Source organism: Rhinatrema bivittatum, chromosome 1 (assembly GCF_901001135.1).
Source record: "Rhinatrema bivittatum chromosome 1, aRhiBiv1.1, whole genome shotgun sequence".
In the NCBI taxonomy this organism is placed as follows: Eukaryota; Metazoa; Chordata; class Amphibia; order Gymnophiona; family Rhinatrematidae; genus Rhinatrema; species Rhinatrema bivittatum.
This window is the reverse complement of record NC_042615.1, coordinates 386,718,331-386,742,098: the sequence shown is the minus strand read 5'-3', so window position 1 is coordinate 386,742,098 and position 23,768 is coordinate 386,718,331. Positions and strand designations below refer to the sequence as shown.

Genomic DNA, 23,768 nt, shown 5'->3' with positions numbered 1-23,768 from the left:
TGGCTACCATGGCATATGGCCTTCAATGCCAGCAAGTTTTATTTATACTGTGTATCCTTACAGACCATTATTCATCCATCATGTGACCTCATTCCATTATAAAAATGGGTACGAGATAGTACGAATAAATCATTACAACTACTTGGTCATTGACTGTTTTTCTGGATTGTCCAGTACTAAGATACCAATGGATTGGGTGGCTCTGTTCTGTCTTCACCCCATGGCTGTGTATCAAATCACTGCTTTTCCATTTGCCATTTTGTTTAGCCTTCTCTGCTTCTTTGGATATCTGTCTGTCAATGCCAGGTATGCATTAAATTTTATTTTCATCTTAATATTTCCTGACTGATGACTACCTGATAAATATTTGTTCATCACATCCTGACTTCTCTTGTTTTATCTCATCTCCATTGTACATCACCTGTCTCATAGCTCTTCTTATCTCAATCATGTATTATCTTATTTCTGCCACTCCATCATCTCATGCTCTATAAGTAGCCACACAGCAGGATTCACTGATTTTACAGAATGAAATAGGTATTGCAGACAAATGGCAGATGAAATTTAATGTAGACAATGGTAGGATAATGGGGCACAAGAATAGGATAAATTTGTTAACATGAACCAGAAAAAAGATCTGGGTATATGTGTTGATAATGAATTGAAAATGAATGTGCAAATGCAAGCACCAGCAACATCAGGCAAAGCTAGGCACGTATTGGCATTCATTAAATGTGGGGTGAAAGCAAGAAACGAGAATACTGTCCATATATTGTCAGACATTTGGTTTGCGGTGTTCTTTTGTGGGGTCCTGTCCTTAAAAAAGAATATTCAAATGTTAGAAAAGGTTAAAAAAAAAGAAAAAAAAAAAAAGGTCACCAAAACCAACAAAGGTGCATGGTGGCTGTTGTATGCTGAAAGGTTGTCCAAACTGGGGCTATTTCTATACAAATTGACGCCTCTGAGGGAAGATTTAATTACATTATGCCAAAATATCAATGCATCTTACTGAGATCTCATGGGTGATCTTTTTACCCCAAGATAGGGAGCACAGGACAAAAGATTTTGCCATTTTCAAAGAAAGGGATATTTTATTTAAAGAGCAGGGAAAATACAGATTTATTTATTTATTTGTTTGTTTTTATATACCGACATTCAATATAAGATATCACATCGGTTTACAGAGAACAAGAGAGGTTGTTTACATTGTAACAAGGTAGTGTATAACTGGGAGTAACATAGGAGGGGGAAAAAAGTAGTATTGCAAGAATAACTTATGGATGGGCATGCTTGTTGAGATGAGCATTTCTGTGTGAAATAACTTAACAATTTGTGTTAAAAAAACGATTTCTGTATTAAATAACTTAACAATTCTATCAGGGGAAGCAGTCATGGCTGCAAAGTTAAATCAATTAAAAATAATTTGGACAAGTTTTTAGAGGAAAAATATATCGGGGGGAAAAATGCAAATCTAATCACTATATTTGGAGACTAGAAGAAAATATTTTTTTTTAATTCTGGGTTACAGATGAATAATGAAGTTTGCTTTTCCCTGGATTGCCATGCAGAAAAGTTGGTTTGAAGTCAATGGACTTCTGGTTGTCTTTCCACCTAACCAACACTGCTCAGTGTGCTTAAACTCATTTTGGTCTCTGGAGGTTGAAAAATGGAAAAAAAAAGCCAAATATCAATTGCCATAAAAGCAGATAGTTTGGAGATATTTACTGTAAATAAGAAAAGAAAAGATTTGTTATGGCCTAATAAAACAGAAATGGCATATACAGGAGGTAGAGAAAACTATAGACAGCCCATTAGCACTTGTGAAGAGATCAAGCCACAAATACCCAAATCCATACAGCATTTTTATTCACCTCTGACAGCGCCTCAGACCCAAATTTATTTATTCCTGTTTAAGACTGGTGTCAGTCTTAATCAGAGCACTATAGCTGTCATACAGGTCCTTTTATTTCCTATGGGAACAATGTTGTCAATTTTTAAACTTATTTAGGTTTCAGGAAAAATAAGACTGAGGTGGGGGGTGGGGTGGAGAAGAGTTGCAGAGGATCAGTACCATCCAGCTCATGATAGTAGTATCACTTCCAGGTGGCCACTCCTCCACTCCAAAATAAGGATTCTCTGTGTTTATCCTGTACTTCAGGGATGGCCAACTCCAGTCCGCGAAAGCCATAAACAGGCCTAGTTTCCTGAATATCCACAATGCAAATGCATGAGATAGATTTGCGGACAATGGAGGCCATGCATGCAAATCTATCTCATGCATAAATCATTGTGGATATCATCAAAACCTGGCCTGTTTGTGGCTTTCGAGGACCAGAGTTGGCCACTCCTGATCTAGAGACACTGTTGGCTGTGGGGATAACTGAGTTGGTACAGGAGGATGCTACTTCCCATAGATAAGCCAGGTCAGTTGGTGACTGCAGATGTACTGTCTGAGAGTGGAAGGCTATGCCTGAGCAGAACATGGCAGGTCAGAGGAATGTTAGATGGAATCTGTGCAAACTGTAGAAAAAAGATAATGGGATCATTTAGAATTAGAACCAAAAGGGTATATGTGAAGTGGAGGAGTAGCCTATTGGTTAAAGCAGCAGGCTACAAACCAGGGTTCAAATCCCACAGCTGCTCTTTGTGACATTGGGCAATGTCACTTTATCCTCCATTGCCTCAGATACAAAACTTAGGGGCCAATGCAATATAGTGCGCTCAGCTGAGCACACTGTTAACCTGTAGTCAGACGTGGGTAGAATAGGTGCTAATCAATCCCCTAATGCAATAAGGGGATTAGTGCATATTCAACATGTGTCCAACGTGGAGTGAATCTAATAGTGCTCATCACAGGCATTCACTCCTGATGCAAAAAAAAAAAATGTGCGTCTGAACTGTCATCTATTAATGCCTGCCTGGAGCAGGTGTTAATAGCTGTGCGTATCAAAAACAAGTACAGAAAAGCAGAAAAAACTGCTTTTCTGCATTGCCTCCTAATTAATATCATTGTGATATTAAGTAGGATGAAAAATAAAAGAAACCAAAAAAGTTAGAAAAAAAAAAAATAGACAGTCGGATTCAGGAAACGGAAGCTTGACTGACAAGCGTTCACTTCCTGAACCCTCAGCGTCAGTTTTCCTTACCGGCGGACAGCTGAGTCATGAAAACAGACGCCGATAAACCCGGCGTCAATTATAGTGACTGTTGTCCTCCGGTAAGGAAAACCAACGACGATAAACTCGGCATCGGTTTTTTTTGCCGGCGGACGGCTGAATCACGAAAACTGATTAGGTTTTCGTTAGCAAGGAGGCGCAAGGGTCGTGCAAGTGACCCTAGCACTTCCTTACTAATGCGACCCCCTAATTTAAATATTGCATGGTACCCCCCTTGGGGGCGCCTGTGGTGTATTAAGAGAGCGAGCGCTGACTGTTCAGCGCCCACTTTCTAGGCAAATTTAATGCATCGGCCCCTTAGGGTCTGATTCCCTAAGCTGTTTTCCCATAAACACAGAATGAGAAAAAAAGCCTTAGCGAATCAAGCCCTTAGATTGTGAGCCCTCTGGGGACTGGGAAATACCTACAGTATCTGAAAATCATCTACTTTCAAATGCCTAAAAAAAGCAGAATACAGATCAAAAAAATGTGCTCTGGAAGGAAATATGCAGTATGAGATGGGATCAATTGATATTGACTTTACTGTAGAGGGGAAAAGGCACCCTCTTTGCATCTCATTGCTATTCACTTAGGAGGGGGCTTTGTGGCCTGCAATGGAGTCAAGAATTAGGAAATACTTAGTGTGAAGTCCTCAGCCACCTGGTGATCCCTTTCTGTCAGAACACAGATGGGGCTTCCCCAGCTTATTCCTCTCTGCAGGACTTTGTGTTCCAAGCTCTGGGAAACCTGAGAAAAAAATACTAACAGCTCACTCGGCTGCAACATCCACCAATTACCTCACACATATTATATAAAATATAAATAGAAAAGATTATTAAAAGTGTTGAGTGTGCACATATATGTGGTATGTATTGTATTATATGTGTTTGTGGAGAGTATAAACATTGTGAATTTTATGAAATATGTATAAAGTCATATTGTTATACTGTATTAGGTCTTCAATAATATTTGTTGACAATTTGTTTCAATGTAAACCGGTGTGATATTTTGAATTGAATGTCGGTATAAAAAAAGCAAATAAATAAATAAATAAATAAATATTCAAATATATATGAGACATGGCCATAATTTATATATAAATCTTCATAATAAAAAAAATGTTGTGTCAATAGATAGACATGATATGTATTTATAGAAATAAAATTTTGTATATTTTTATGAATATTGATACTGATTCCTTTAATTATTATATAATATATTACATTGTAAGGAATCTGAATGACCCTTCAGATTATATTTGTGCCTTATGGGTTACTTATATTGAAGGGTATCCATGAACCTGTGTTTTTGATTGTTTAGCACCATTATTTTTTATTTATTAATTGTAAACTTTTGATTTTTCAGCCATTCAGAACAGGCTGCTTCCACTATTATCAGGATTCATCTTATTTGCTAAAAGTGATGAATCTTTGGTTTCATGTGATTGGGACAGCTATGTAAAAACAAGGACAAAAGTTATCCACATGAAGTTACATACACTGGGGTAGATTTTAAAAGAAGCGCGTGCACGCACATGTACGCCTGATTTTATAACATGTGTGCGCAGACGTGCGCATGTTAAAATCCAGGGTCAGTGCGCGCAAGAGGGTGCACAACTGTGCACCTTGCGTGCGCCAAGCCGCGCTGCTTTCCTCCGTTCCCTTCCCCTAACCTAACTTTCCCACCCCTTCCCCTAACTTCCCCCCCCCCCAGCCCTACTCTAACCCCCCCCCCCCCCCAAATGTTTATCCTACCTTTTGCGCCTGCCGGCACGTGATCCTCCAACACAGCGGCAATGGCTGCTGTGTTGGAGGCCTCTGGCCCCGCCCCCTCCCCACCCCCTTCCCGCCCCTTTAGTAAAGCCCCCAGGACTTACATGCGTCCCGGAGCTTTTTGCGCGTCGCCAGGCCTTTTTAAAATAGGCCCGATGCGCATAACCCTTTGAAAATCTGGCCCACTGCTTGTAAGCAAAATCATTTTAGGCCTTTTTAAAAATCTGAAAAGAATAACAGTTCAAGCAGTATGACTAGTCAACAGATCTTTAAAGCAGCAAAACTAATAAAAACATTTTTAGGTAACTAAACAAGTTAAGATCCTTCTGTTTAGCATGTTTCAAAAATTTGGCAAGCACTATTTTGATGTCGACCTCTATCTGTCTATCAGTCAAAGGAGCTGTCCAGACAATGTGCTGAATAGCTGTGAAATGCTCCTATTGAGCTGTGCAAAAATTCAAACCAGCATATGTACAATCACTCTTCATAAAGAAAATCTTCCAGAAAACTTTGATCACCTTCTACTATCCAAGAAACATGCTTTAATAAGCCCCTAGATTAATTGGTAACGCTGGTAAACAAAGTTTTTGTTTTCTTCAGGCTTTTTGGTGTTCCAAATAGATTTTTTGATGCTGATCACAGATATTACTTCGAATTTGTACATCATGTAAGGTTTTTGAGAAACGGCCAACTTTGTGTTACAATAATTGTGAAATTTTAAAACATAATCTTGCTGTTATGATCCTGCTATCAGACCCCATCCCACGAGCAGGCCCTCACTCACCGCCATTGCTGCCGACGCCGCCGGACTCTGCTTAGCGCGGCCTGAACTGCCGCGTTGCTCCTGTCACCGCTTGCAGCTCCTTGGGGCCTTGCTTGTGCTGCTGGATGCTACTGATGCCATATGTGCAGTCTGGCGCTGCTGCTGCGGATGCTGCTGGGGCCTTCTTCGCAACCCGGAGGTCACCGCTGTTCCTTGTGGCCTGGTGCCGCCGGGCCCTGCTTCCTCCTTTGCAGCCTGGAATGCTGCTGCCATTGCTGATTCCATCCCGCAGCTCAGAGGCCACCTCCGATGCCTGGCTGTTCCCATTCTTCATGGCCCGGAGGCTGCCGCTGTCCTTGGTCCTGCTCCACTCTCTGGGCCCTCCTTTAGGCTCGTGGCCATGACTCTTCATCTGATTTAAAGGGCCAGCGGCAGGAAAAGCCCGTGGCCCCACTGGAAGTCCTCATCAGCTTCATTTCCTGCTTCAGCCCTACAAAAGGGCTCAGTTCCTGTTCCTCGGGGTCATCGGATCAGAATTCATGGTTGTCCATGTTCTTCCTTGCCGGTCCAGGTCCTCTGTGGTCTTCATGTGTCTAAGATGGCTCTTCATTCCATGTCTTTGATGTTCCAGGTCTCATTTCTCGTTGTAGCTCCTTCATTGTCTTGTCCTAGTTCCAGATGTCCTGATGTTCCTGAACTCCGAGTGTTCCAAGTTCCGAATCTTCCAAGTTCCGAGTCTTCCAGCTCTTCAAGTCCTCCAGATGGCCACCCCGAGGGTAAATCCATATAGATCCGGTTCCTGTTTCCGGTGATTGGAGCCTCATTTGGTTGGATCCCATTTTGGCACTTGTCTCGCTCCCGCGAGGTCCACGACCAGCCTTCCTAGGTTGTGTAAGGTGCGCAAGCGGACAGGATGGTCTGTGACCAGCCCATGGGGGGCTGTGTAGGGCGCCCTGAGGGACAGTGCCTACCTGCACTTTCCAAGTTCCAAGTTCTCGTCTGAACCTTCCAAGTTCCAAGTCCTCGTTTGAGTCCTTCCAAGTTCCAAGTCCTTGTCTTATTGTTGCGACCGTCACTGCTCAACATCCTCACTCCACCCTCTTTACCTCTGTGGCAACTCCCTCCAGGTCTGATGGACGGCTGGCTAACATGGCGTCTCCATGGCGTCTCCCTCTGGCGTCCCCGGACCGGCTCGACGTTGCAGTTCCACCATGTTGCCTGAAGACCTAGGGCACACGCGCGCGCTCTGATTGAAGTACCAACAAGAGCGTGAACCTCAGGGGCATCCCCCTGAGATGACATCATCCACTTCCAATATTTAAAGGTCTCTATTTCACCATCTAACTGAGTTAGCAAGGGGATTGCTTCGGCTACAGCTCCCAAGCTACTCTGCCTCCTCGGACTTACCAGAGGTACCCGCTGCTCGGGGGCCTCGCTCTTTTCTTTACTTTCAGATTACAGATAGGAACCGGTACTCGCTCCTTGAGGGCCCATGTTCCTGGACACTCTGAAGATTCTCTACTGCTTGGAAGCTATCGCTGCTATAAGCAATTGTGAGTTACCATCGCTCTCTCAGAGCTTTCCCTGGAAACAGGTACTCGCTCCTCGAGGGCCTAAACTTTTCCAGCTCCTGAGTTTCCTTGAGAAATTATGTGAGATTTGTCATCTAGTTCTGTTCATGAACTCTGCCTACTCTGCCTACTCACTTTCTACAGTTTCTCAACTGCTCAGCCATCCTGGATCGTTATTCCAGTATCTGAGGGACTACAGCCCTGCCGGGCATATCAGCTCACTACTGCCACCTCTGGTGGTTTCAAAAACCTGTTTAATAAAATAACTAATGTGTGTCTGTCTCCATACTCAAGCCTAGCCGGTGGTCCCTCTCGGGATATCCTCCCAGTGGCGTGGTCATCTGCCACCGGCCCAGGGATCCACCCACAACTATATTAGATTCATTACAGCTTGCTACTCCTTAGCAAGATGAGATCTAAGACACTACAAGATTGCTGACTCCTCCTCCTTTAGGAGCCATTAATAACAGATTGCTACTCCGCAGTCTAAGTAACAGCAGATTTACATCAGATTGCTAGCGCCCTAGCAGACTGCTAACTCCGAATACAACACTTATTCCTGCCTTCAGCCTCCGTCTGGCCTCATGCACTCATCGTTCCTAAGCGGTGGGTCCGGAAGGGCTTTCAAGTGGCCAGAGGGCTACTCCTGAAACCAGCATTGCGTTGCTGGGTCTCATTGGTGCGTGTCGGTCCAGCGGAGGGCTGATCCTGCCTTGTTCCTGTTCCGAGTTCCTTGCCTTAGTTCCAATCCTGTCTTGTTCCTGTTCCGCCCTTGCTTGCATGCTCTCACCTCCCACGGTGTGCCTTGGGGCTCCTCCCTGAGTTGTGCTGTGGTTCAGGGGCTCACGCTCTCCCATGAGCTAGCGACCACGCCTCCGCACTCTCAACTCCAGATGTAGGCCGCGCCTGCAACAGGATCCAAAGGCCGCAGTCACAACACTCGCATACATATATTTTCTTGCTGGACAGTAGTTTTTATGATTTTTAAAATTCATGTCGTATTTTTGATAGCCATAAGCAACGTAACATGTAACAGAGACTAACTTTTTAAAAAATACACCAAGAAACTCTGCCTGTCATGCCAGAACTTGCTCGGGCACGCCTCAGCTCAGGTGCAAGATTCCAACTTGTTTCCATAATGACGCAGCCTGATATAAGCAGCAGCAATGAGTAGTCTCCTATGCCATGTCTGTGTGAATGAGTGAATCGTATCGCTAAAACTGTTGAGTTTATAGCTTGTGGATTTAATTTTTTATACTTTATGAAATGTCACGCCAATGTCGTAATAGCCGTGTTACATCTGTGGTGAATTTACTCTGAAAGCACAGAAAAGGAGTATGACTGCACTCATTAAGAAGGCATACGAGTTATACTTCGGGTGCAAAATTGGTGACCAGGACAGAGCATGGGTGCCTCATATATGTTGCACATCTTGCACCAGTATGCGAGCTTGGCTGAAAGGTGTGCGACCATCCATCCAGTTTCCGAACCCGTGGCTGTCAGCGGGTTTGAGAACCGACGCCGGCAAAATTGAGCGTTGGGTGTCAAACTCGCTGACAGCCGCCGCTTCCATCAAAAAAGAGGCGCTAGGGATGCGCTAGTGTCCCTAGTGCCTCTTTTTACCACAGGCCCTAATTTGTATGTTTGTCCCCCCTGAATTGCGTGCACAGGAGAGCGGGCGCTTGCCCGCTCTCCCGCAACCTTTACTGTATTGGCCTGTTTGTCTTTACTTCTTCCTTACCTTGGCTCTGGATTTTATTATATTCAAAGTCTCATCCACTGTTTTACTTGCTCACACTTTAACAATGACAGATTTTTCTCTCTGTTCCCACTATTTCTGCCTCATACAAACAGGGTTTTATGCTTTTACTCTGATTCCAAAGGCAGAGCTCAAGTGTAAGCTCCTGTTTTGTCACAGGACCAGTCTCTTCTTCACATGGCTTTTTTTTTTATCCCACATGGAGGATCACTGCCTTATGTTAATGCGCTGGAGGTGGACCCTTGGCCTGGTGCAGGATTGGTACGGCCCTCTGGTCGGACCCAGAGAGTGCCTGCCACCAGGAGGCGGAGCACACAAGGAGACAGAGGCTAACTGGAGCTTCACCAATAACAGTCCGGGGTTTCCGCAGGTTGAGCCCTTGGGTACCCAGACCGCCTGGACTTAGGTGGGCCTCTGGTGATCTTCCGGAGAGATAGCGGAGGGGTGTGCCCACCAAGAGCAAGGGTGCGTGGCTGATGCAAAATGGATTGGCTAGACCCGAACTGGAAGCTCTGGAGACCTCAGGGAGGTAGCAGTTCAGGGAGGTTCTCCGGGCGAGACAGGCAGCACCTGCCTTTCTAGTCAAGTGGAAGCCGGGGTCAGTTTCCAAGCAGGTTGGTCTGGTAGTTACAGTAGGCCAGAAGAGAGTGTCCGAGTGAAGTGCAAGGGTCAGAGCCAGAGTATCAGCTCAGGAATAGTCAGCCAAAGCAAGGGTCAATACCAGAGTCAGTTCCAGGCGGCAGACAGGAGAATGGTCAGGCAGGCAGAGGTCAGTACCAGATGTCAGTCCGAAGAGGTACTACCTGAGAAGGACACAGGAACACACGGAGACACAGGGAATGAAGAGATGCTAGAACGAGGAGACGCTGGAACCGGAGACACTGGAACCCTGGAACACACGAGGCAAACTAGAACACCAACGGTGTCGACCCGATTGCCAAGGAAGGGATCAATGGACTGAACTTTGTCTTATATACAGGGCTCAGGTGATGTCATCATGGCGCACCGTGGAGGAGTTTACCGTGCTTGGCCCTTTAAATGGCTGGGAGTTCCGTGCGCACACGTGCTTAGGGGCAGCCCCAACACCAGCATGGATGCCGAACCAAGGCGTGAGGAGCCGTGAAAGGTAGAGGGCCTTGAAGGCCCAGGAGAAGCCGCAGGACGCCGTGGACAGTGGCAGCTAGCAACAAGGCCAGCGCTCGTGGAGGGCCGCGCGAGGTGAGCAGGTCCAGCCGCGGTGCAAATGTGGCCGAGGCGCAACATTGGTGATGTCACAAACAAAAAAAATAGTTTTTCACATAGTTCAAAAAGACCCTTAAATACTTCTTGCTGAACTCTTTTATAATCTCCATAAGATGGCAGAAGTTCTGACAACTAATATCATTCAATTAGAAATGTTCTTAAACACAGTTTTAAACTTTTAGGGAACACAGTTATCTTACAACTTTGGATTCTTCCACAGCCTCCTTACTGAAACCCCCTCCCCACTAAGCATGATGCTTTTCTGCATGAAAAGCTATCTGTGCCTATGCAAATTAGCTTGTCACAGGGGTCACACTGACACACAGATCCATGTGCTGCCAGCTGCTTGTTTTAGCTCCTTGACTCCATAGACTTGTATTAGCTCAGACTGCTTCTTGTGTAATACCATCCAACTGTAGCTTCTAAAACATTAATAAATCTTCGTTTTGAAATAAAAATTATATAAGAGGATTTCTCAATGCTTCCTCACATCTAGCCTGGCATTGGTTTCAATAGTTTTGTTCTGGCTTTCTCAGAAATATTTAATTTACTGGAGATCTGTGCTGCTGTCACTTCCTTTCCCTGCAAGACCCAGCTGGTCCAAAAGGGATATTAACCCATTATGTCCCAAATGTTTTAATAAACTATCATCTAAATAGGACACTGGTACATAATGGGTTAACAGCTCAGATACAGCTTCAAAACTTTCCCAGTGTTTTTTTTTCACTGTGAACCCTGCTTTCTTTTAACCCAATAGCAGGAGCAGTCTCCATTCTGCCCTTTTAGTCTACGTTTGTGGCTTCTGCTTTCTGAACAAGGGCTGCAGCTTGATCAACTGTTTTTCAAAACCAAGGGAGATAACCAGGCACACAGAATGCAATTATTTTTCATTTATTTACAATATTATGTTGCCTTTCCAAGGAGGGAGAGTTCTTATCCAGTCGAGTTGGTGCAGCTCTTCACCCAAATACCAGCAGCTAAACCTCAGGAAGTACCTCACCCCAGGCCGGAGCAAATCCAGCTAAGCCTCCCTAGTACACAAAGTCCAACACCTCCTTCTGTAGCTTCTCAACTGCCTATATCACAGCCCCTGGAAGGTCACCCCAATGAACCTGCTGTACTTCCAGTAATGGGGAGTACCCGAACCAACTCCTTTCTCTTCAGTTCAACCCAGCAAGGGAGAGAAACGAATTGTGCTTGTTTTGTGGCTGTACATTGGCTGCATTCTTCAAAATCTTGACTCAGTCAGAGTTCTAATTTGCTGTATCCAGTCACGGGACCTCTGATGGCAGCTTCACTACATCAGCCTGAATGAGGAGGGAGGGGGAACTCTCTGTCTCTGAGGAAGTTTAATCCTGTAATTCCTGGTGCTGAAGAGATACCCTCTGAGGCAGTAACAAGTCTATCTTCACTTAAGACAGTTCCCTTCAGTTTACCGAGTCCTTTGCGTACAGCAGGGGACTGCCAGCAGATTGTGAGTGCATTCCTTTATCAAACCCTTGAGGCTCAGTGTAGCAGTCCATTGGGAATCATTGTCCATGCAATGCTCAGTCCCCTCACCATATTGAGGGACTCCTTGTGTGTAGGGAAATTGCTCAAGTTCCCCTGGATTTCAACACGTGGCAGCTGGCAAGCATCTTCAATAATGAACTTTTTTTTGGCTGGTGTCATATTATATTTGAAAATGACATAAGAGAACAATTGGAGAAGGACTGCATATATTTATTAAGATAGAGGGAGTTGTGATACTGCAAAATATGTCCCCCTGAAGAAGCAGTAATAGGTGAAACAAGTGGGTCCTTTGTTGGGGAATGAGATGTGATCAAATAGCGATTCTTGTGGTAATGAATTGTATTTTTAAATGGTGTATATATTTATTGAAAGTGTTGACTGTGCATATATATGTGGTATGTATTGCATTATATGTGTTTGCTTATAGATGTGGCAAGTCTAAACATTGTGAGGTCCATATTCAAAAGCCATTTAGACAGATACCCTCTGCCCTGCTCTCGGCACCAGTGCTGCTCTAACAAAGGCAGCACTGGAAGTGCCAGGAGTAGGTCCCTCACTCCCAGCAATGAAGAAAAAGGTATCGGCAGGGATGGGAAGGGAATTGGGGATGGGGATAAGGTGCGGGAGCCATGATTTTTCCTAGTGGGTGGGTGGGAGGTGGGAGGCAACGTCATCCAAAATGGGGCAAATCTCTATGATTTAAAAAGGTTTCGGGGGTGGGGGGTGATTAGGATACAATGTATGAACTGACTTATGCTTTGGGGGGGGAGGGAGTGAGGGAGGGGATGGGAAACATTTATTTAGTAGATGACAGTTCTACTTATCATGCACACAAGGCCATATAACTAAAAAATCTACCCTGCTATTTTCACATATCTGCTTAGGTTTTTTGTTACCTGACTATATGTAGCCAGATAAATTTAAGCTGGTATATTCAGTGGGATGTTTCTCCTGCTAAATATATGGGACAAGTTATTCCGCTAACTTTAGCCAGATAACTTGTCCACTAGTCGGTCTACGGAATATGGACCTTTGTGAATTTTGTGAAGTATGTATAAAGTTGTGATGTTCCAATATATATGGCATACAGCCATAATTTGTTCGTAAATCTGTGTAATAAAAAAAATCTGTGGCAATAGATAGACATAAGTATTTGTAGAAATAAAATTTTGTATATTTTTGAAGAATAAAATATATACATGTTTTTATACTAAGTATATGAAACAAAATGTTATTTCAAAAAAGAAAAATAAGTTAAGAGCTAAGACTGAGGCAGCTGATGCTGTGAATGTTTCTTCAGATAACTACTGCTGCTGCTTTGCATTCAAAAGTAATGAGTAAGCAATATCCAAAACCACCAGAGGGCGAAAGAGAACTGTAGCTACTGTGGAATGTAGGACTGATGATCTTTATTCACTCACTCACGGGCCGATACAGTAAAAATCGCAGGAGAGCAGGCAAATGCCCGTTCTCCCAGCGCGCGCACAGGCCACTCTCCTGTGCGCTCGATTCAGTAAGTTAATTTATTTAAATTAGGGCTCGTGGTAAAAAGAGGCGCTAGGGACACTAGCGCGACCCTAGCACCTCTTTTTGGACAGGAGCGGCGGCTGTCAGCGAGTTTGACAGCCGACGCTCAATTTTGCTGGCATCGGTTCTCAAACCCGCTGACAGCCACGGGTTCGGAAACTGGATGCTGGCAAAACTGAGCGTCCGGTTTTCAAGCCGCGAGCCCATTTTACATTTTATTTTCTTTTTCTTTTTAACTTTTTTTAACTTTTGGGACCTCTGACTTAATATCGCCATGATACTAAGTCGGAGGGTGCACAGAAAAGCAGTTTTTACTGCTTTTCTTTGCACTTCCCCGGCGCCGGCAGAAATTAACGCCTACCTTTGGGTAGGCACTAATTTCTTAAAGTAAAATGTGCGGCTTGGCTATTACCCCTTACTGAATAAGGGGTAAAGCTAGCGCGTCGAAAACGTGTGTCCAAATGCCGGTTAACAGTGCGCTCCACTGGAGCGCACTGTTAACCGGCGATAAAGTACAGTGCGCTCCACTGGAGCGCACTGTACTTTATCGGCCTGTCAGGAAGCAGCATGAGAGGTGGGTCCACAGCTGTGAGTGCCGAAATGGATTTTAACTATACAGCAGAGTCTGTTGGCTTCAGTTAGAGGTGTGAGGAGAATCACCCCAGTCAGATAGTCATGGTACTCAGAAGAATTATGAAACAAAGGAATGTATTATAGATATACCGAGGATAGAAATGAAAACCTGTGAATCCCAACAGAAGAGCAAATCATGAAATGTGCTTTTTTGGCTTTCAATATTGTGTTCTGCCCAACAGAACAGAACTAGGATGGCCACCTGAAAGTCAGTAATCACAACAGATAATAGTGTAAAAACTGTGTGCAAAACAGAGCACTGGAGTTTACACAGTGGCATTTGCATTGTATTCACTAGTTGACAAGAGAAAAACGTCAGACGTTTGTACCATTAATAGATAAGAAACAAATGAACAGAAGCTGATCTTGCAATGCCACAAACATGCAGCTATGATCTGGAAACCCGAGATTTATGCTACATATGATATGATGCAGGATCCTGAGATTAATGCCTCACACTACAGTGATGTGTAAAGTAGGAACTGGAGCAGCGTTGGGAAGGATCTCTGCCGCCTAGGCCAGTAATGATGAGGATTATATCATTGTCCAGCTTGCACTCTTGTCTTGTATCTAACTTTTTTTTTTAAGTAGTTTAATTAGCAATGCTTTTTTACATAAAAACATAAGACATGCCATACTGGGTCAGACCAAGGGTCTATCAAGCCCAGCATCCTGTTTCCAACAGTGGCCAATCCAAGTCACAAGTACCAGGCAAGTATCCAAACATTAAATAGATCCCAAGGTACTAATGCTAGTAACAAGCAGTGGCTATTTCTTATTGATTAATAGCAATTTATTCCTTATTCCTTATTTTGATGTAACAAGTTTTACAATATTGTCTTGGTCTTTAGATACATTTTTCTTCTCCTGGGAGGACTTGCACTGGCCTTTGCTGCCATGGGACCCTACTCTCTGCTTGTCATCATCCCTGCCTATTGTTCAGTGATTCTGTTTCACTCTGTCGGCCCTGAGTCAGTGCACAGCTGGACTTTCTTCTTCCAGATGAGCTGGCAGACTCTTTGCCACCTTTGGCTGCACTATAAGGCATACTATCTGCAAGAGCTTGCAAGTGTCAGGTAAACTGAAATCACAAGCGACAGTTATCTTTAGCTATCAGCATCAAAACTCTATTGTTTATTTAGCATAAAAACTCCTGAATCACACTAACACTCTATTCTGTAAAATATATACTGGGAAATGATAGCTTTGTGGCCTAGCAGGACCCTCAATCAGGTTTGCAGTTCTGGATAACCACATTAAATATTCATAACTACACTTGAATTTTTTTCATCTAAGAAACAGTTTAACTTGCATGTTTTGGTTACCTTGAAAAACAGAACTGGTTGAAGTTTCAGAGGACTAAATATGGGAAACACTAGAAAGAGATCTATGCGTCATGGTGGATAACACATTGAAATCGTCGGTTCAGTGTGCTGCGGCAGTCAAAAAAGCAAACGGAATGTTGGGAATTATTAGAAAGGGAATGGTGAATAAAACGGAAAATGTCATAATGCCTCTGTATCGCTCCATGGTGAGACCGCACCTTGAATATTGTGTACAATTCTGGTCGCCGCATCTCAAAAAAGATATGATTGCAATGGAGAAGGTACAGAGAAGGGCTACCAAAATGATAAGGGGAATGGAACAGCTCCCCTATGAGGAAAGACTAAAGAGGTTAGGACTTTTCAGCTTGGAGAAGAGACGGCTGAGGGGGGATATGATAGAGGTGTTTAAAATCATGAGAGGTCTAGAACGGGTAGATGTGAATCGGTTATTTACTCTTTTGGATAATAGAAAGACTAGGAGGCACTCCATGAAGTTAGCATGTGGCACATTTAAAACTAATCGGAGAAAGTTCTTTTTTACTCAATGCACAATTAAACTCTGGAATTTGTTGCCAGAGGATGTGGTTAGTGCAGTTAGTATAGCTGTGTTTAAAAAAGGATTGGATAAGTTCTTGGAGGAGAAGTCCATTACCTGCTATTAAGTTCACTTAGAGAATAGCCACTGCCATTAGCAATGGTAACATGGAATAGACTTAGTTTTTGGGTACTTGCCAGGTTCTTATGGCCTGGATTGGCCACTGTTGCAAATAGGATGCTGGGCTTGATGGACCCTTGGTCTGACCCAGTATGGCATGTTCTTATGTTCTTATGTTGTGGCTAGTGATATGGGAAACATTAGCTTTGTGGCTAGTGATGTGCACTGCAAAAGATTCAGTTCTAGCTCAGGCCTCCTTCCTGAGCTGAGAGGGCAGATGAACCAACATTAAAAACCAATTACAAGACTGACATAGCAATTACTGCTCTTAAAGTGACATTTAGTGCTTAACTAGAAGCAGCTCTCCAGAGCTCTGCAACAATGTCTAGAACTGGTGCTACTCCAAAATCAAGAAGAGAGAACTGTAACTATAATATGTACACACCAGTTGATATCCGTGTAAATTCTCCTGAAGCCCCTATGAATTACCCTCTCACCCAGCCCCAACCCCAGCACAGCCTACCCTACAGCTCCAAGCCCTTGTAGCGCCTACTAAGCCTCATCACAGCCTGCCCTCCCCTGCTGCAGCCCTTGGAGCAGCATATTCTGCCTTCTCCCTCAGCTGCAACCCAGGATACCCTTTCCAGCTCTAGCAGTAGCTTAGTCACCCATAGAAACTTCCTGGAAACTCCACTTTATTGCCCTCCAGCCCCAGCCCCAGCACAGCCTGTCCTCATCCCTGCAGCTCCAGCCCCAGGCCTCAGCTACAGCGAAGCCAGCCCTCGCCCCTCTCCCCAGCCCCAGAGCAGCCTGCCCTCCCCAAACTGAGCCCTTCCCTCCAGCCACAGCGCAGCCTGCCCCCTCCCCCCATCAGCCTGAGGCCTAGCTACTCTAGCCTCCAGATATCGGATACATACTCTGAGGGACAGGATCTCTTTGCACCGACTGCACACATACAACCCCTCATCATACATGTGGCACTCAGTGCAAAAGACTGGATAGCCCTCTTCTCACTGCTGGACTACTCTCTGCATCTTAATTTTGTTCAGTTGTTAGTTATTTAAAATTTCTAAGGGATGTTCAAACTAATCTAAAGTACTTTTAATCTATTGGTTTACTTTATGGGCGGGATTTTAAAAGCTCTACGCACGTAAATCCAGAGGATTTACGCGCATAGGGGGGGATTATGCGTGCTGGGCCTATAGCTCCGGGACGCATGTAAGTCCCGGGGCTTTACTAAAGAGGCGGTCTGGGGGCGGAGCGGGGGCAGGGACAGAGGCCTCCGACAGGGCGGCCATTGCCACTGTGTCGGAGGATCGCGTGCCGGCAGCCTGCCAGCACGCGCAACTTGCACCTGCCCAGAGGCAGGTGCAAAAGGTAAGACAAAGGTCAGGGGGGGTTAGAGTAGGGCTGGGGGGAGAAAGGTTATGGGAAGGGGTGGGAAAGTCAGGCTAGGGGGAAGGGAAGTTCCCTCACAAGCCGTTCCGATTTTGGAGCGGCCTGGGAGGGAACGGGGGAAGGCAGCGCGGCTCGGGGCGCGCAAGGTGCACAGTTGTGCACCCCCTTGCTCGTGCCGACCCCAGATTTTATAACTTACGCGCGCCTGCCCGCACAAGTTATAAAATCGGGCATACATGTGTGCACACCGGGTAGCGTGTGCACATGTACGCCCGCGCGCACCCTTTTAAAATCTACCCTTATATTTGTCTATCAGTGATCCTTCAGAGATTACAAATAATCTACATATAATTACCCAGTTACATACCTTTTTTATCCTTGTTTTTAATTAATTCCCTGTTATTGTAACAAAAAATACATCTGTTGTTTAGAAAATAAAGGAAATTGTGTTTGGCACATGCCTTCTAATATTTTTCTACTGGAAAGAAGGGGGGATGTGAAAGCTGGGCTGTAGGTGCTGAAACCTAGATGGCTCATGAGTTTTCTGCTAGGAAAAGATTACATATGAGTCTTCTGGTTCTCTGCTGCTAGAAACTGTGAAAACTCAACCATAGATACTCCCAGTGTTCTCTATTAGGAAAAGTATACAGATCAACTACCCAAATTTCTGCTACTGCTAGAAACAGTGTGGGAGCTTTAGAAGATAAAGCCTAAACAGTTCAGTGTCCTCTGCTAGGCCTGCTGAGAAAAGTATGCAAATAAACCTTCAAATTCTTTGTTGCTAGAAACAGTGTGGGGACTATGGAAGCTGAGTCTTAAATAGCTCGCGGTGTCCTCTGGCTTACTCTGGGGCCGATACAGTAAAAAACGCGGGAGAGTGGGCAAGCGCCCGCTCTCCCGGCGCGTGCACAGGACACTCTCCTGTGCGCACGATACAGTAAGTTAATTTATTTAAATTAGGCCTGGCGGTAAAAAGCGCTAGGGACACTAGCGCGTCCCTAGCACCTCTTTTTGGACAGGAGCGGCGGCTGTCAGCGGGTTTGACAGCCGATGCTCAATTTTGCCGGCGTCAGTTCTCGAGCCCGTTGACAGCCACGGGCTCGGAAACCGGACGCCGGCAAAATTGAGCGTCCAGTTTTCGGCCCGATAGCCGCAGGCCGAATTCAAATTTTCTTTTCTTTTTAACTTTTTTTACTCTTCGGGACCTCCAACTTAATATCGACATGATATTAAGTCGGAGGGTGCACAGAAAAGCAGTTTTTACTGCTTTTCTGTGCACTTTCCCAGTGCCGGAAGAAATTAGCGTCGACCTTTGGGCCAGCGCTAACTTCTGAAAGTAAAATGTTCGGCTTGGCTGCACATTTTTCTTTCTGAATTGCGCGCACGTACCTGTCTGCGACAAAGGACCTGAAGGGTCTTCTGCAAATTTCTCCCAGCAGTCCTAACAGACAGGCCGATACAGGTTAGCCTGCTCTTGGACGCGCGTTTTCCCTTACCCCTTACTCAGTAAGGGGAGGAAAACGCACGTCCAACCCGCGGCACCTAATAGCACCCTCAACATGCATTTGCATGTTGAGGGTGCTATTAGGTGCCGCGGGTTGGACGTGCGTTTTCCTCCCCTTACTGAGTAAGGGGTAAGGGAAAACGCGCGTCCAAGAGCAGGCTAACCTGTATCGGCCTGTCTGTTAGGACTGCTGGGAGAAATTTGCAGAAGACCCTTCAGGTCCTTTGTCGCAGACAGGTACCACTTCCTCCTATGCACATTTTATATTTATCTATCTAAGGCATGATATATGTAGATATATAAATGTGCATAGGAGGAAGTGGTGTCTGTCTTTATAATATATATATATATATATATATATATATATATATATATATATATATATATAGATATAGAAGATGATATAATTAGGGTTGCCAACTGACTCCAGATTTTCAGGACAGTTTGATCCAGTCCTGGTTTTACTCCCCTACATGTAAGTACTCATAGTCTTGCTTTTCTTAGGGAATGCAATAGAGAAATCAGAAAAAGTCCCAGCATGCAATAGGGTAAAACCTGGATTGGATCATCCTGTCCTGAAAATCTGGAGCCAATTGGTAATCCTAATGGTATGTGACATACTCGGTAAAAAGCACATAAATCCATGCACTGAATCCCAATGCATCCCTATAGCTGTCTCTTTGTGTCCCTGTGGGCTCCTATATCCTGCTGTCTTGACCACAGGCCATCTTCAGCTGAGATTTGTTCAAGACATGTGAAGTCCTCTGTACTGCAATATATAAGCAGTTTTATTGCCTTTAAAGAGGTTGACCTTCCGAGCTGCTGACCCTAGGAACAGAGAAAAATGAGCATGCTTACTACATTTATAGACAAGTTATGCCTGAGCCTTATTTACCTATGTCAGTGATGACTTACATGCCAGTCACCCTAATAGAGTACTCTGTTGCTGTTATATGACCAAAACATTTAGCATTGTTCAAAATAGCCTCCATCTCTGTCTTTGAAATTTCCTGAGAAATGAAATGCAATTGTCAATAGCTCTTATTTCCCTGAAAGAGAAGAAAATACCTAAATATTGACTATAGTTTGGTATTTGATGTTGGATGGAAAAGGGGAAGGTATCATTAAAATAAGATCTTATAGTTCCCTGCCTTCCTTTCAGGCTGTCCTTCGCCATCTCTTCTCTCATGCTGCTGACCCAGAGGGTGACATCGCTGGCACTGGATATTCATGAAGGCAAAGTGAAGGGCAATGCAGCTGACAGCACCTTACCTGGATTCTCCCTACGACTGCCCTCCTACACGGCAATGCCTTTCTTCACTTACTTGCTCTTCTTTCCTTCACTGCTAGGGGGACCCCTCTGCTCCTTTGCAAGATTTCAATCCAAAATCCAGCAAATGAGCACACACCGTACACTAATCCCCCTCTGGGTAGCAGGCCAGAGCTGCCTCCTGGCCATTGCACTGCACTTCTTCAAAGCATTGGTGAAGGGGAGCTTGGGTGTTCTGACCGATTTCACAAGCTGCACCGGATTTGGCTGTATTTATACGATGTGGACCACCACTCTGGTCTTCAAGCTGGTGTATTACTCCCAGTGGCTTCTGGATGAATCGCTTTTCATGGTGGCAGGCTTTGTGTCGGAAGATGGGCAAGAAAATGAGGAATTCCTCCGAGATCTCTCTGGCACAGACCTTTGGACCCTGGAAACGACAAACAGGATGTCCCTGTTCACCAGGACTTGGAATAAAAGTACCTCTCAGTGGCTGAGGCGGCTTGTCTTCCAGCACAGCGGGCATCACCCACTACTGAAGACCTTTGCTTTCTCAGCTTGGTGGCATGGGCTCCATCCCGGCCAGATCTTTGGTTTCTTATGCTGGGCTCTAATGGTAGAGGCAGATTATCGGATTCACCCTTACTACAGTTCTCTTGTGAAGTCTTGCCACTGCTGGTGGCTATACAAGGTTTTTAGCTGGATTCAAACCCAGCTAATCATCGCATACATCATGAGTGCCATAGAAATGAGGCATATGCCCTCCCTCTGGAAGCTATGTGTATCTTATGGCAGTTTCTTTCCCCTTCTGTACTGTGTCTCTCTTCTGTTTTTAACCAAGAAAAAGAGCAGAAGATGACTATAGCCATTAGCTAGCATCCACCCCAGTGCCTTTACTGCTCCACGGATTTATCTCATAACTCACAATGCAAGGAATGTTAAATTCATTTATGTGCCTTTTTTTTTTAGCAGGTTTATGCTTGTCCAGAAATCCATTTTCTACATTTGCCTATATGAACTGCCTACCCCACATCTTCAACCTCTTTTATGTTTGAGCTCTTTGTCCTGTTAGCTGAATTATTGAAATCATATCCTGGGAGTATAACTGCCACAAGCAAGAACGTTTTATTATTTAAATCAGCAATACTAGCTAAAACACTCAAAAACTTCCTTGTTTCTTAGTGCTAATGCTTATAATTTGCTGTTATTCCTTTCTTTTTTGTCCCAAAGTGTTTTGTCAATAATACGCTTACAGCTTTTATTATGGCTATGTCATTCATATTTAAGGATCTGCTTTTCTTTCCATTTTCATGCCGTAGGGCAGGAGTTTCCTACCTTTTGGGAGTGTGGACACCTTTTCAACCTTCAAAAATGTTGTGGACCCCCCATAGGCATGTTTAATTTTTACATGCAGTTAAATGCCATACGAAAAACTGATTAATGTAATAAATAATATACTCTCTGGAATCATTTATAATGTATACAACTTAATATTAAACAAGGAACGGTTTCTGATATACACTACTACACTCTCCCTCCTGCCCTCCCCTTTATGGCTCCTTCATGAATATTATTCTCTCCTCCACCATAGCCCCTTCCCAAGTGCCTTCCCTGCTTCCCTCCACCAACAAACCCTTCCCGAGTACTCTCCTATCTGCCCTTTCCTCTGCAGCCACTTTTCAGGTTCTGCCCTTCTGTCTTCCTCATTTGACCCCTTTCTGAGTGCTCACCCTTTTGCCTTCACTCCTGCCCTCCTTGCCTCAACCCAATGCCCCTTTCCTTCTGTCATCTCCCTCTGTGGCCTCCTCCCTGGCCCTCCCCATCAGGCTTCTTCCTAAGTGCTTTCTCTCCTGCATTCCTTCTACCTTCTGCCCTTTCTCCATGGCCTCTTCCCAAGTGCCTTCCCACCCTCATGACCCTTTCCTGAGTACCTTGTCTCCTGTCCTCGCCTCTTTGTGGCCCCTTCCCTGGTCCTCCCCCCTCTCCCCATGGCCCCGTTCCAAACATTCTTTATTTATTTGTATTTATGTGAACAGGATATGAAATATAAAAATGTTTACCTGCCCTAGGTGGCAAAGGAGGGATCTACTGACTGGAGGAGAAGCAGGTCTTGATGCGGAGCCACCGCGGGGTAGTGGCAGGTACCTCCGCAGTGCTCTGAATGAGATTGTCCTAGGCATAAGTGCAGCATGATGCTGCTGTCAGCAGCAGTAGGCCGATGCTCCCTGTAGTTGGTAAGGGGCTGCCGCAGTGATCAGGAGCAAGGGGTTTCCCCAGGGCTCAGAAGAGGTCCTGGCAGCGAGCGTGAGGGCAGTCAGGGCTGGGGCCAGAGTAAACAGCTGATGTTGTTGCCGCTGTTGCTCCAGGCCTCCTGCTTGAAGGAGGTCCACAGCAGTGAAAATAAAAGTGAAGCACCATGTAGGTGAGGCCAGAAATAGCAGTGGCAGTTTGGGGGAAGCTGCCACTGAGGTTGCAGGCAATCTGAGGAATTGGGGCTTTGGTAAAGCCCCTGGCACCATGTGGAGAAAAAGGCTGTGATCCGCTGCTGTCATCAATGATGTCAGTGGGGCCATATGATCCCGGACCGAGCCTAAATTTAAAAGTTAAGAAAGACACAAAACAATAAAAATAAAATTTAAAAATGCTATGATTCAGCTGGAGAACCCCTGGGAAGGCTCCCTCCAGAGTTTGAGCACACAAGAAGTACCTTGGTGATCCCAGTGCCATTGAGTATAAAAACAAAGAACACATTAAAAATAGTATCTACCTTATAAATGGCCTGTGACCGACGGCCCGCAAATGCGCAGTAGAGCGCAGCTCTACTGCGCATGTGCGGGCAAGGATGTCGATCAGAAAAAAAAAATGGCGGTGGGGCCGCTGCTTCTCCTCCCCAGATCTGCCGGCAGATCTCGGGGGGGGGTGTCACTCCCGCGCCCCCCCCCTACCGAGATCTGCCGGCAGATCTCGGGGGGGGGTGTCACTCCCGCGCCCCCCCCCCCACCGAGATCTGCCGGCAGATCTCGGGGGGGTCACTGCCGCGCGCGCGGGAGTGACCCCCCCCGAGATCTGCCGGCAGGAGCGGGAGGAGTTAATGGAGCCGGGTGAGGGTTGCGGGAAGTCGCGCTTACGGCGCCGGGAGGAAATGGAGGTGGGTGAAGGGAGGGAGAGGGGGACTGAGTGAGTGGGAGGGAGGGAGGGAGAGGGGGACTGAGTGAGTGGGGAGGGAGGGAGAGGGGGGACTGAGTGGAGGGAGAGGGGGGACTGAGTGAGAGGAGAGGGAGGGTGGAGAGGAGTGGGTGGGGGAGGGGGGTGGTGAAGAGTGAGGGGAGAGAGAATGAGGGGGAGGTGAGAGACAGAGGGATGTAGCCCGTTTTAACGGGCTTTACGGCTTGTCTACCTTATAAATGGCCTGTGACCGACGGCCCGCAAATGCGCAGTAGAGACCAGCTCTACCGCGCATGTGCGGGCGAGCACGTCGCTCTGAGGCAGCTTCAGAAAGAAAAAAAAATGGCGGCGTCCAGTGGCAGCAGCGGGCGGCGGCGGCGGTACCGGCAGCGGGCGGCGACAGCGGTAGCGAGCGACGGCGGTAGCGACGGCGGTAGCGAGGGAGGGAGAAGAGAGAGAGAGGGAGGGACGGACTGAGTGGGAGGGAGGGAGGGACGGAGAGAGTGGGAGGGAGTGA

At 45.6% G+C, this 23,768-nt stretch overlaps 1 protein-coding gene across 1 annotated transcript; it reads left to right on the top strand.

The window, feature by feature from the left end:
* MBOAT4 (membrane bound O-acyltransferase domain containing 4) lies at nucleotides 1-22,179 on the top strand. The gene is made up of 3 exons (XM_029601461.1): nucleotides 1-306; nucleotides 14,786-15,010; nucleotides 19,979-22,179. The coding sequence occupies exons 1-3, from the start codon at nucleotides 26-28 to the stop codon at nucleotides 20,943-20,945; spliced, it is 1,473 nt and encodes a 490-aa protein (XP_029457321.1). The 5' UTR covers nucleotides 1-25; the 3' UTR covers nucleotides 20,946-22,179.
* The last annotated feature ends 1,589 nt before the right edge of the window (nucleotides 22,180-23,768 follow it).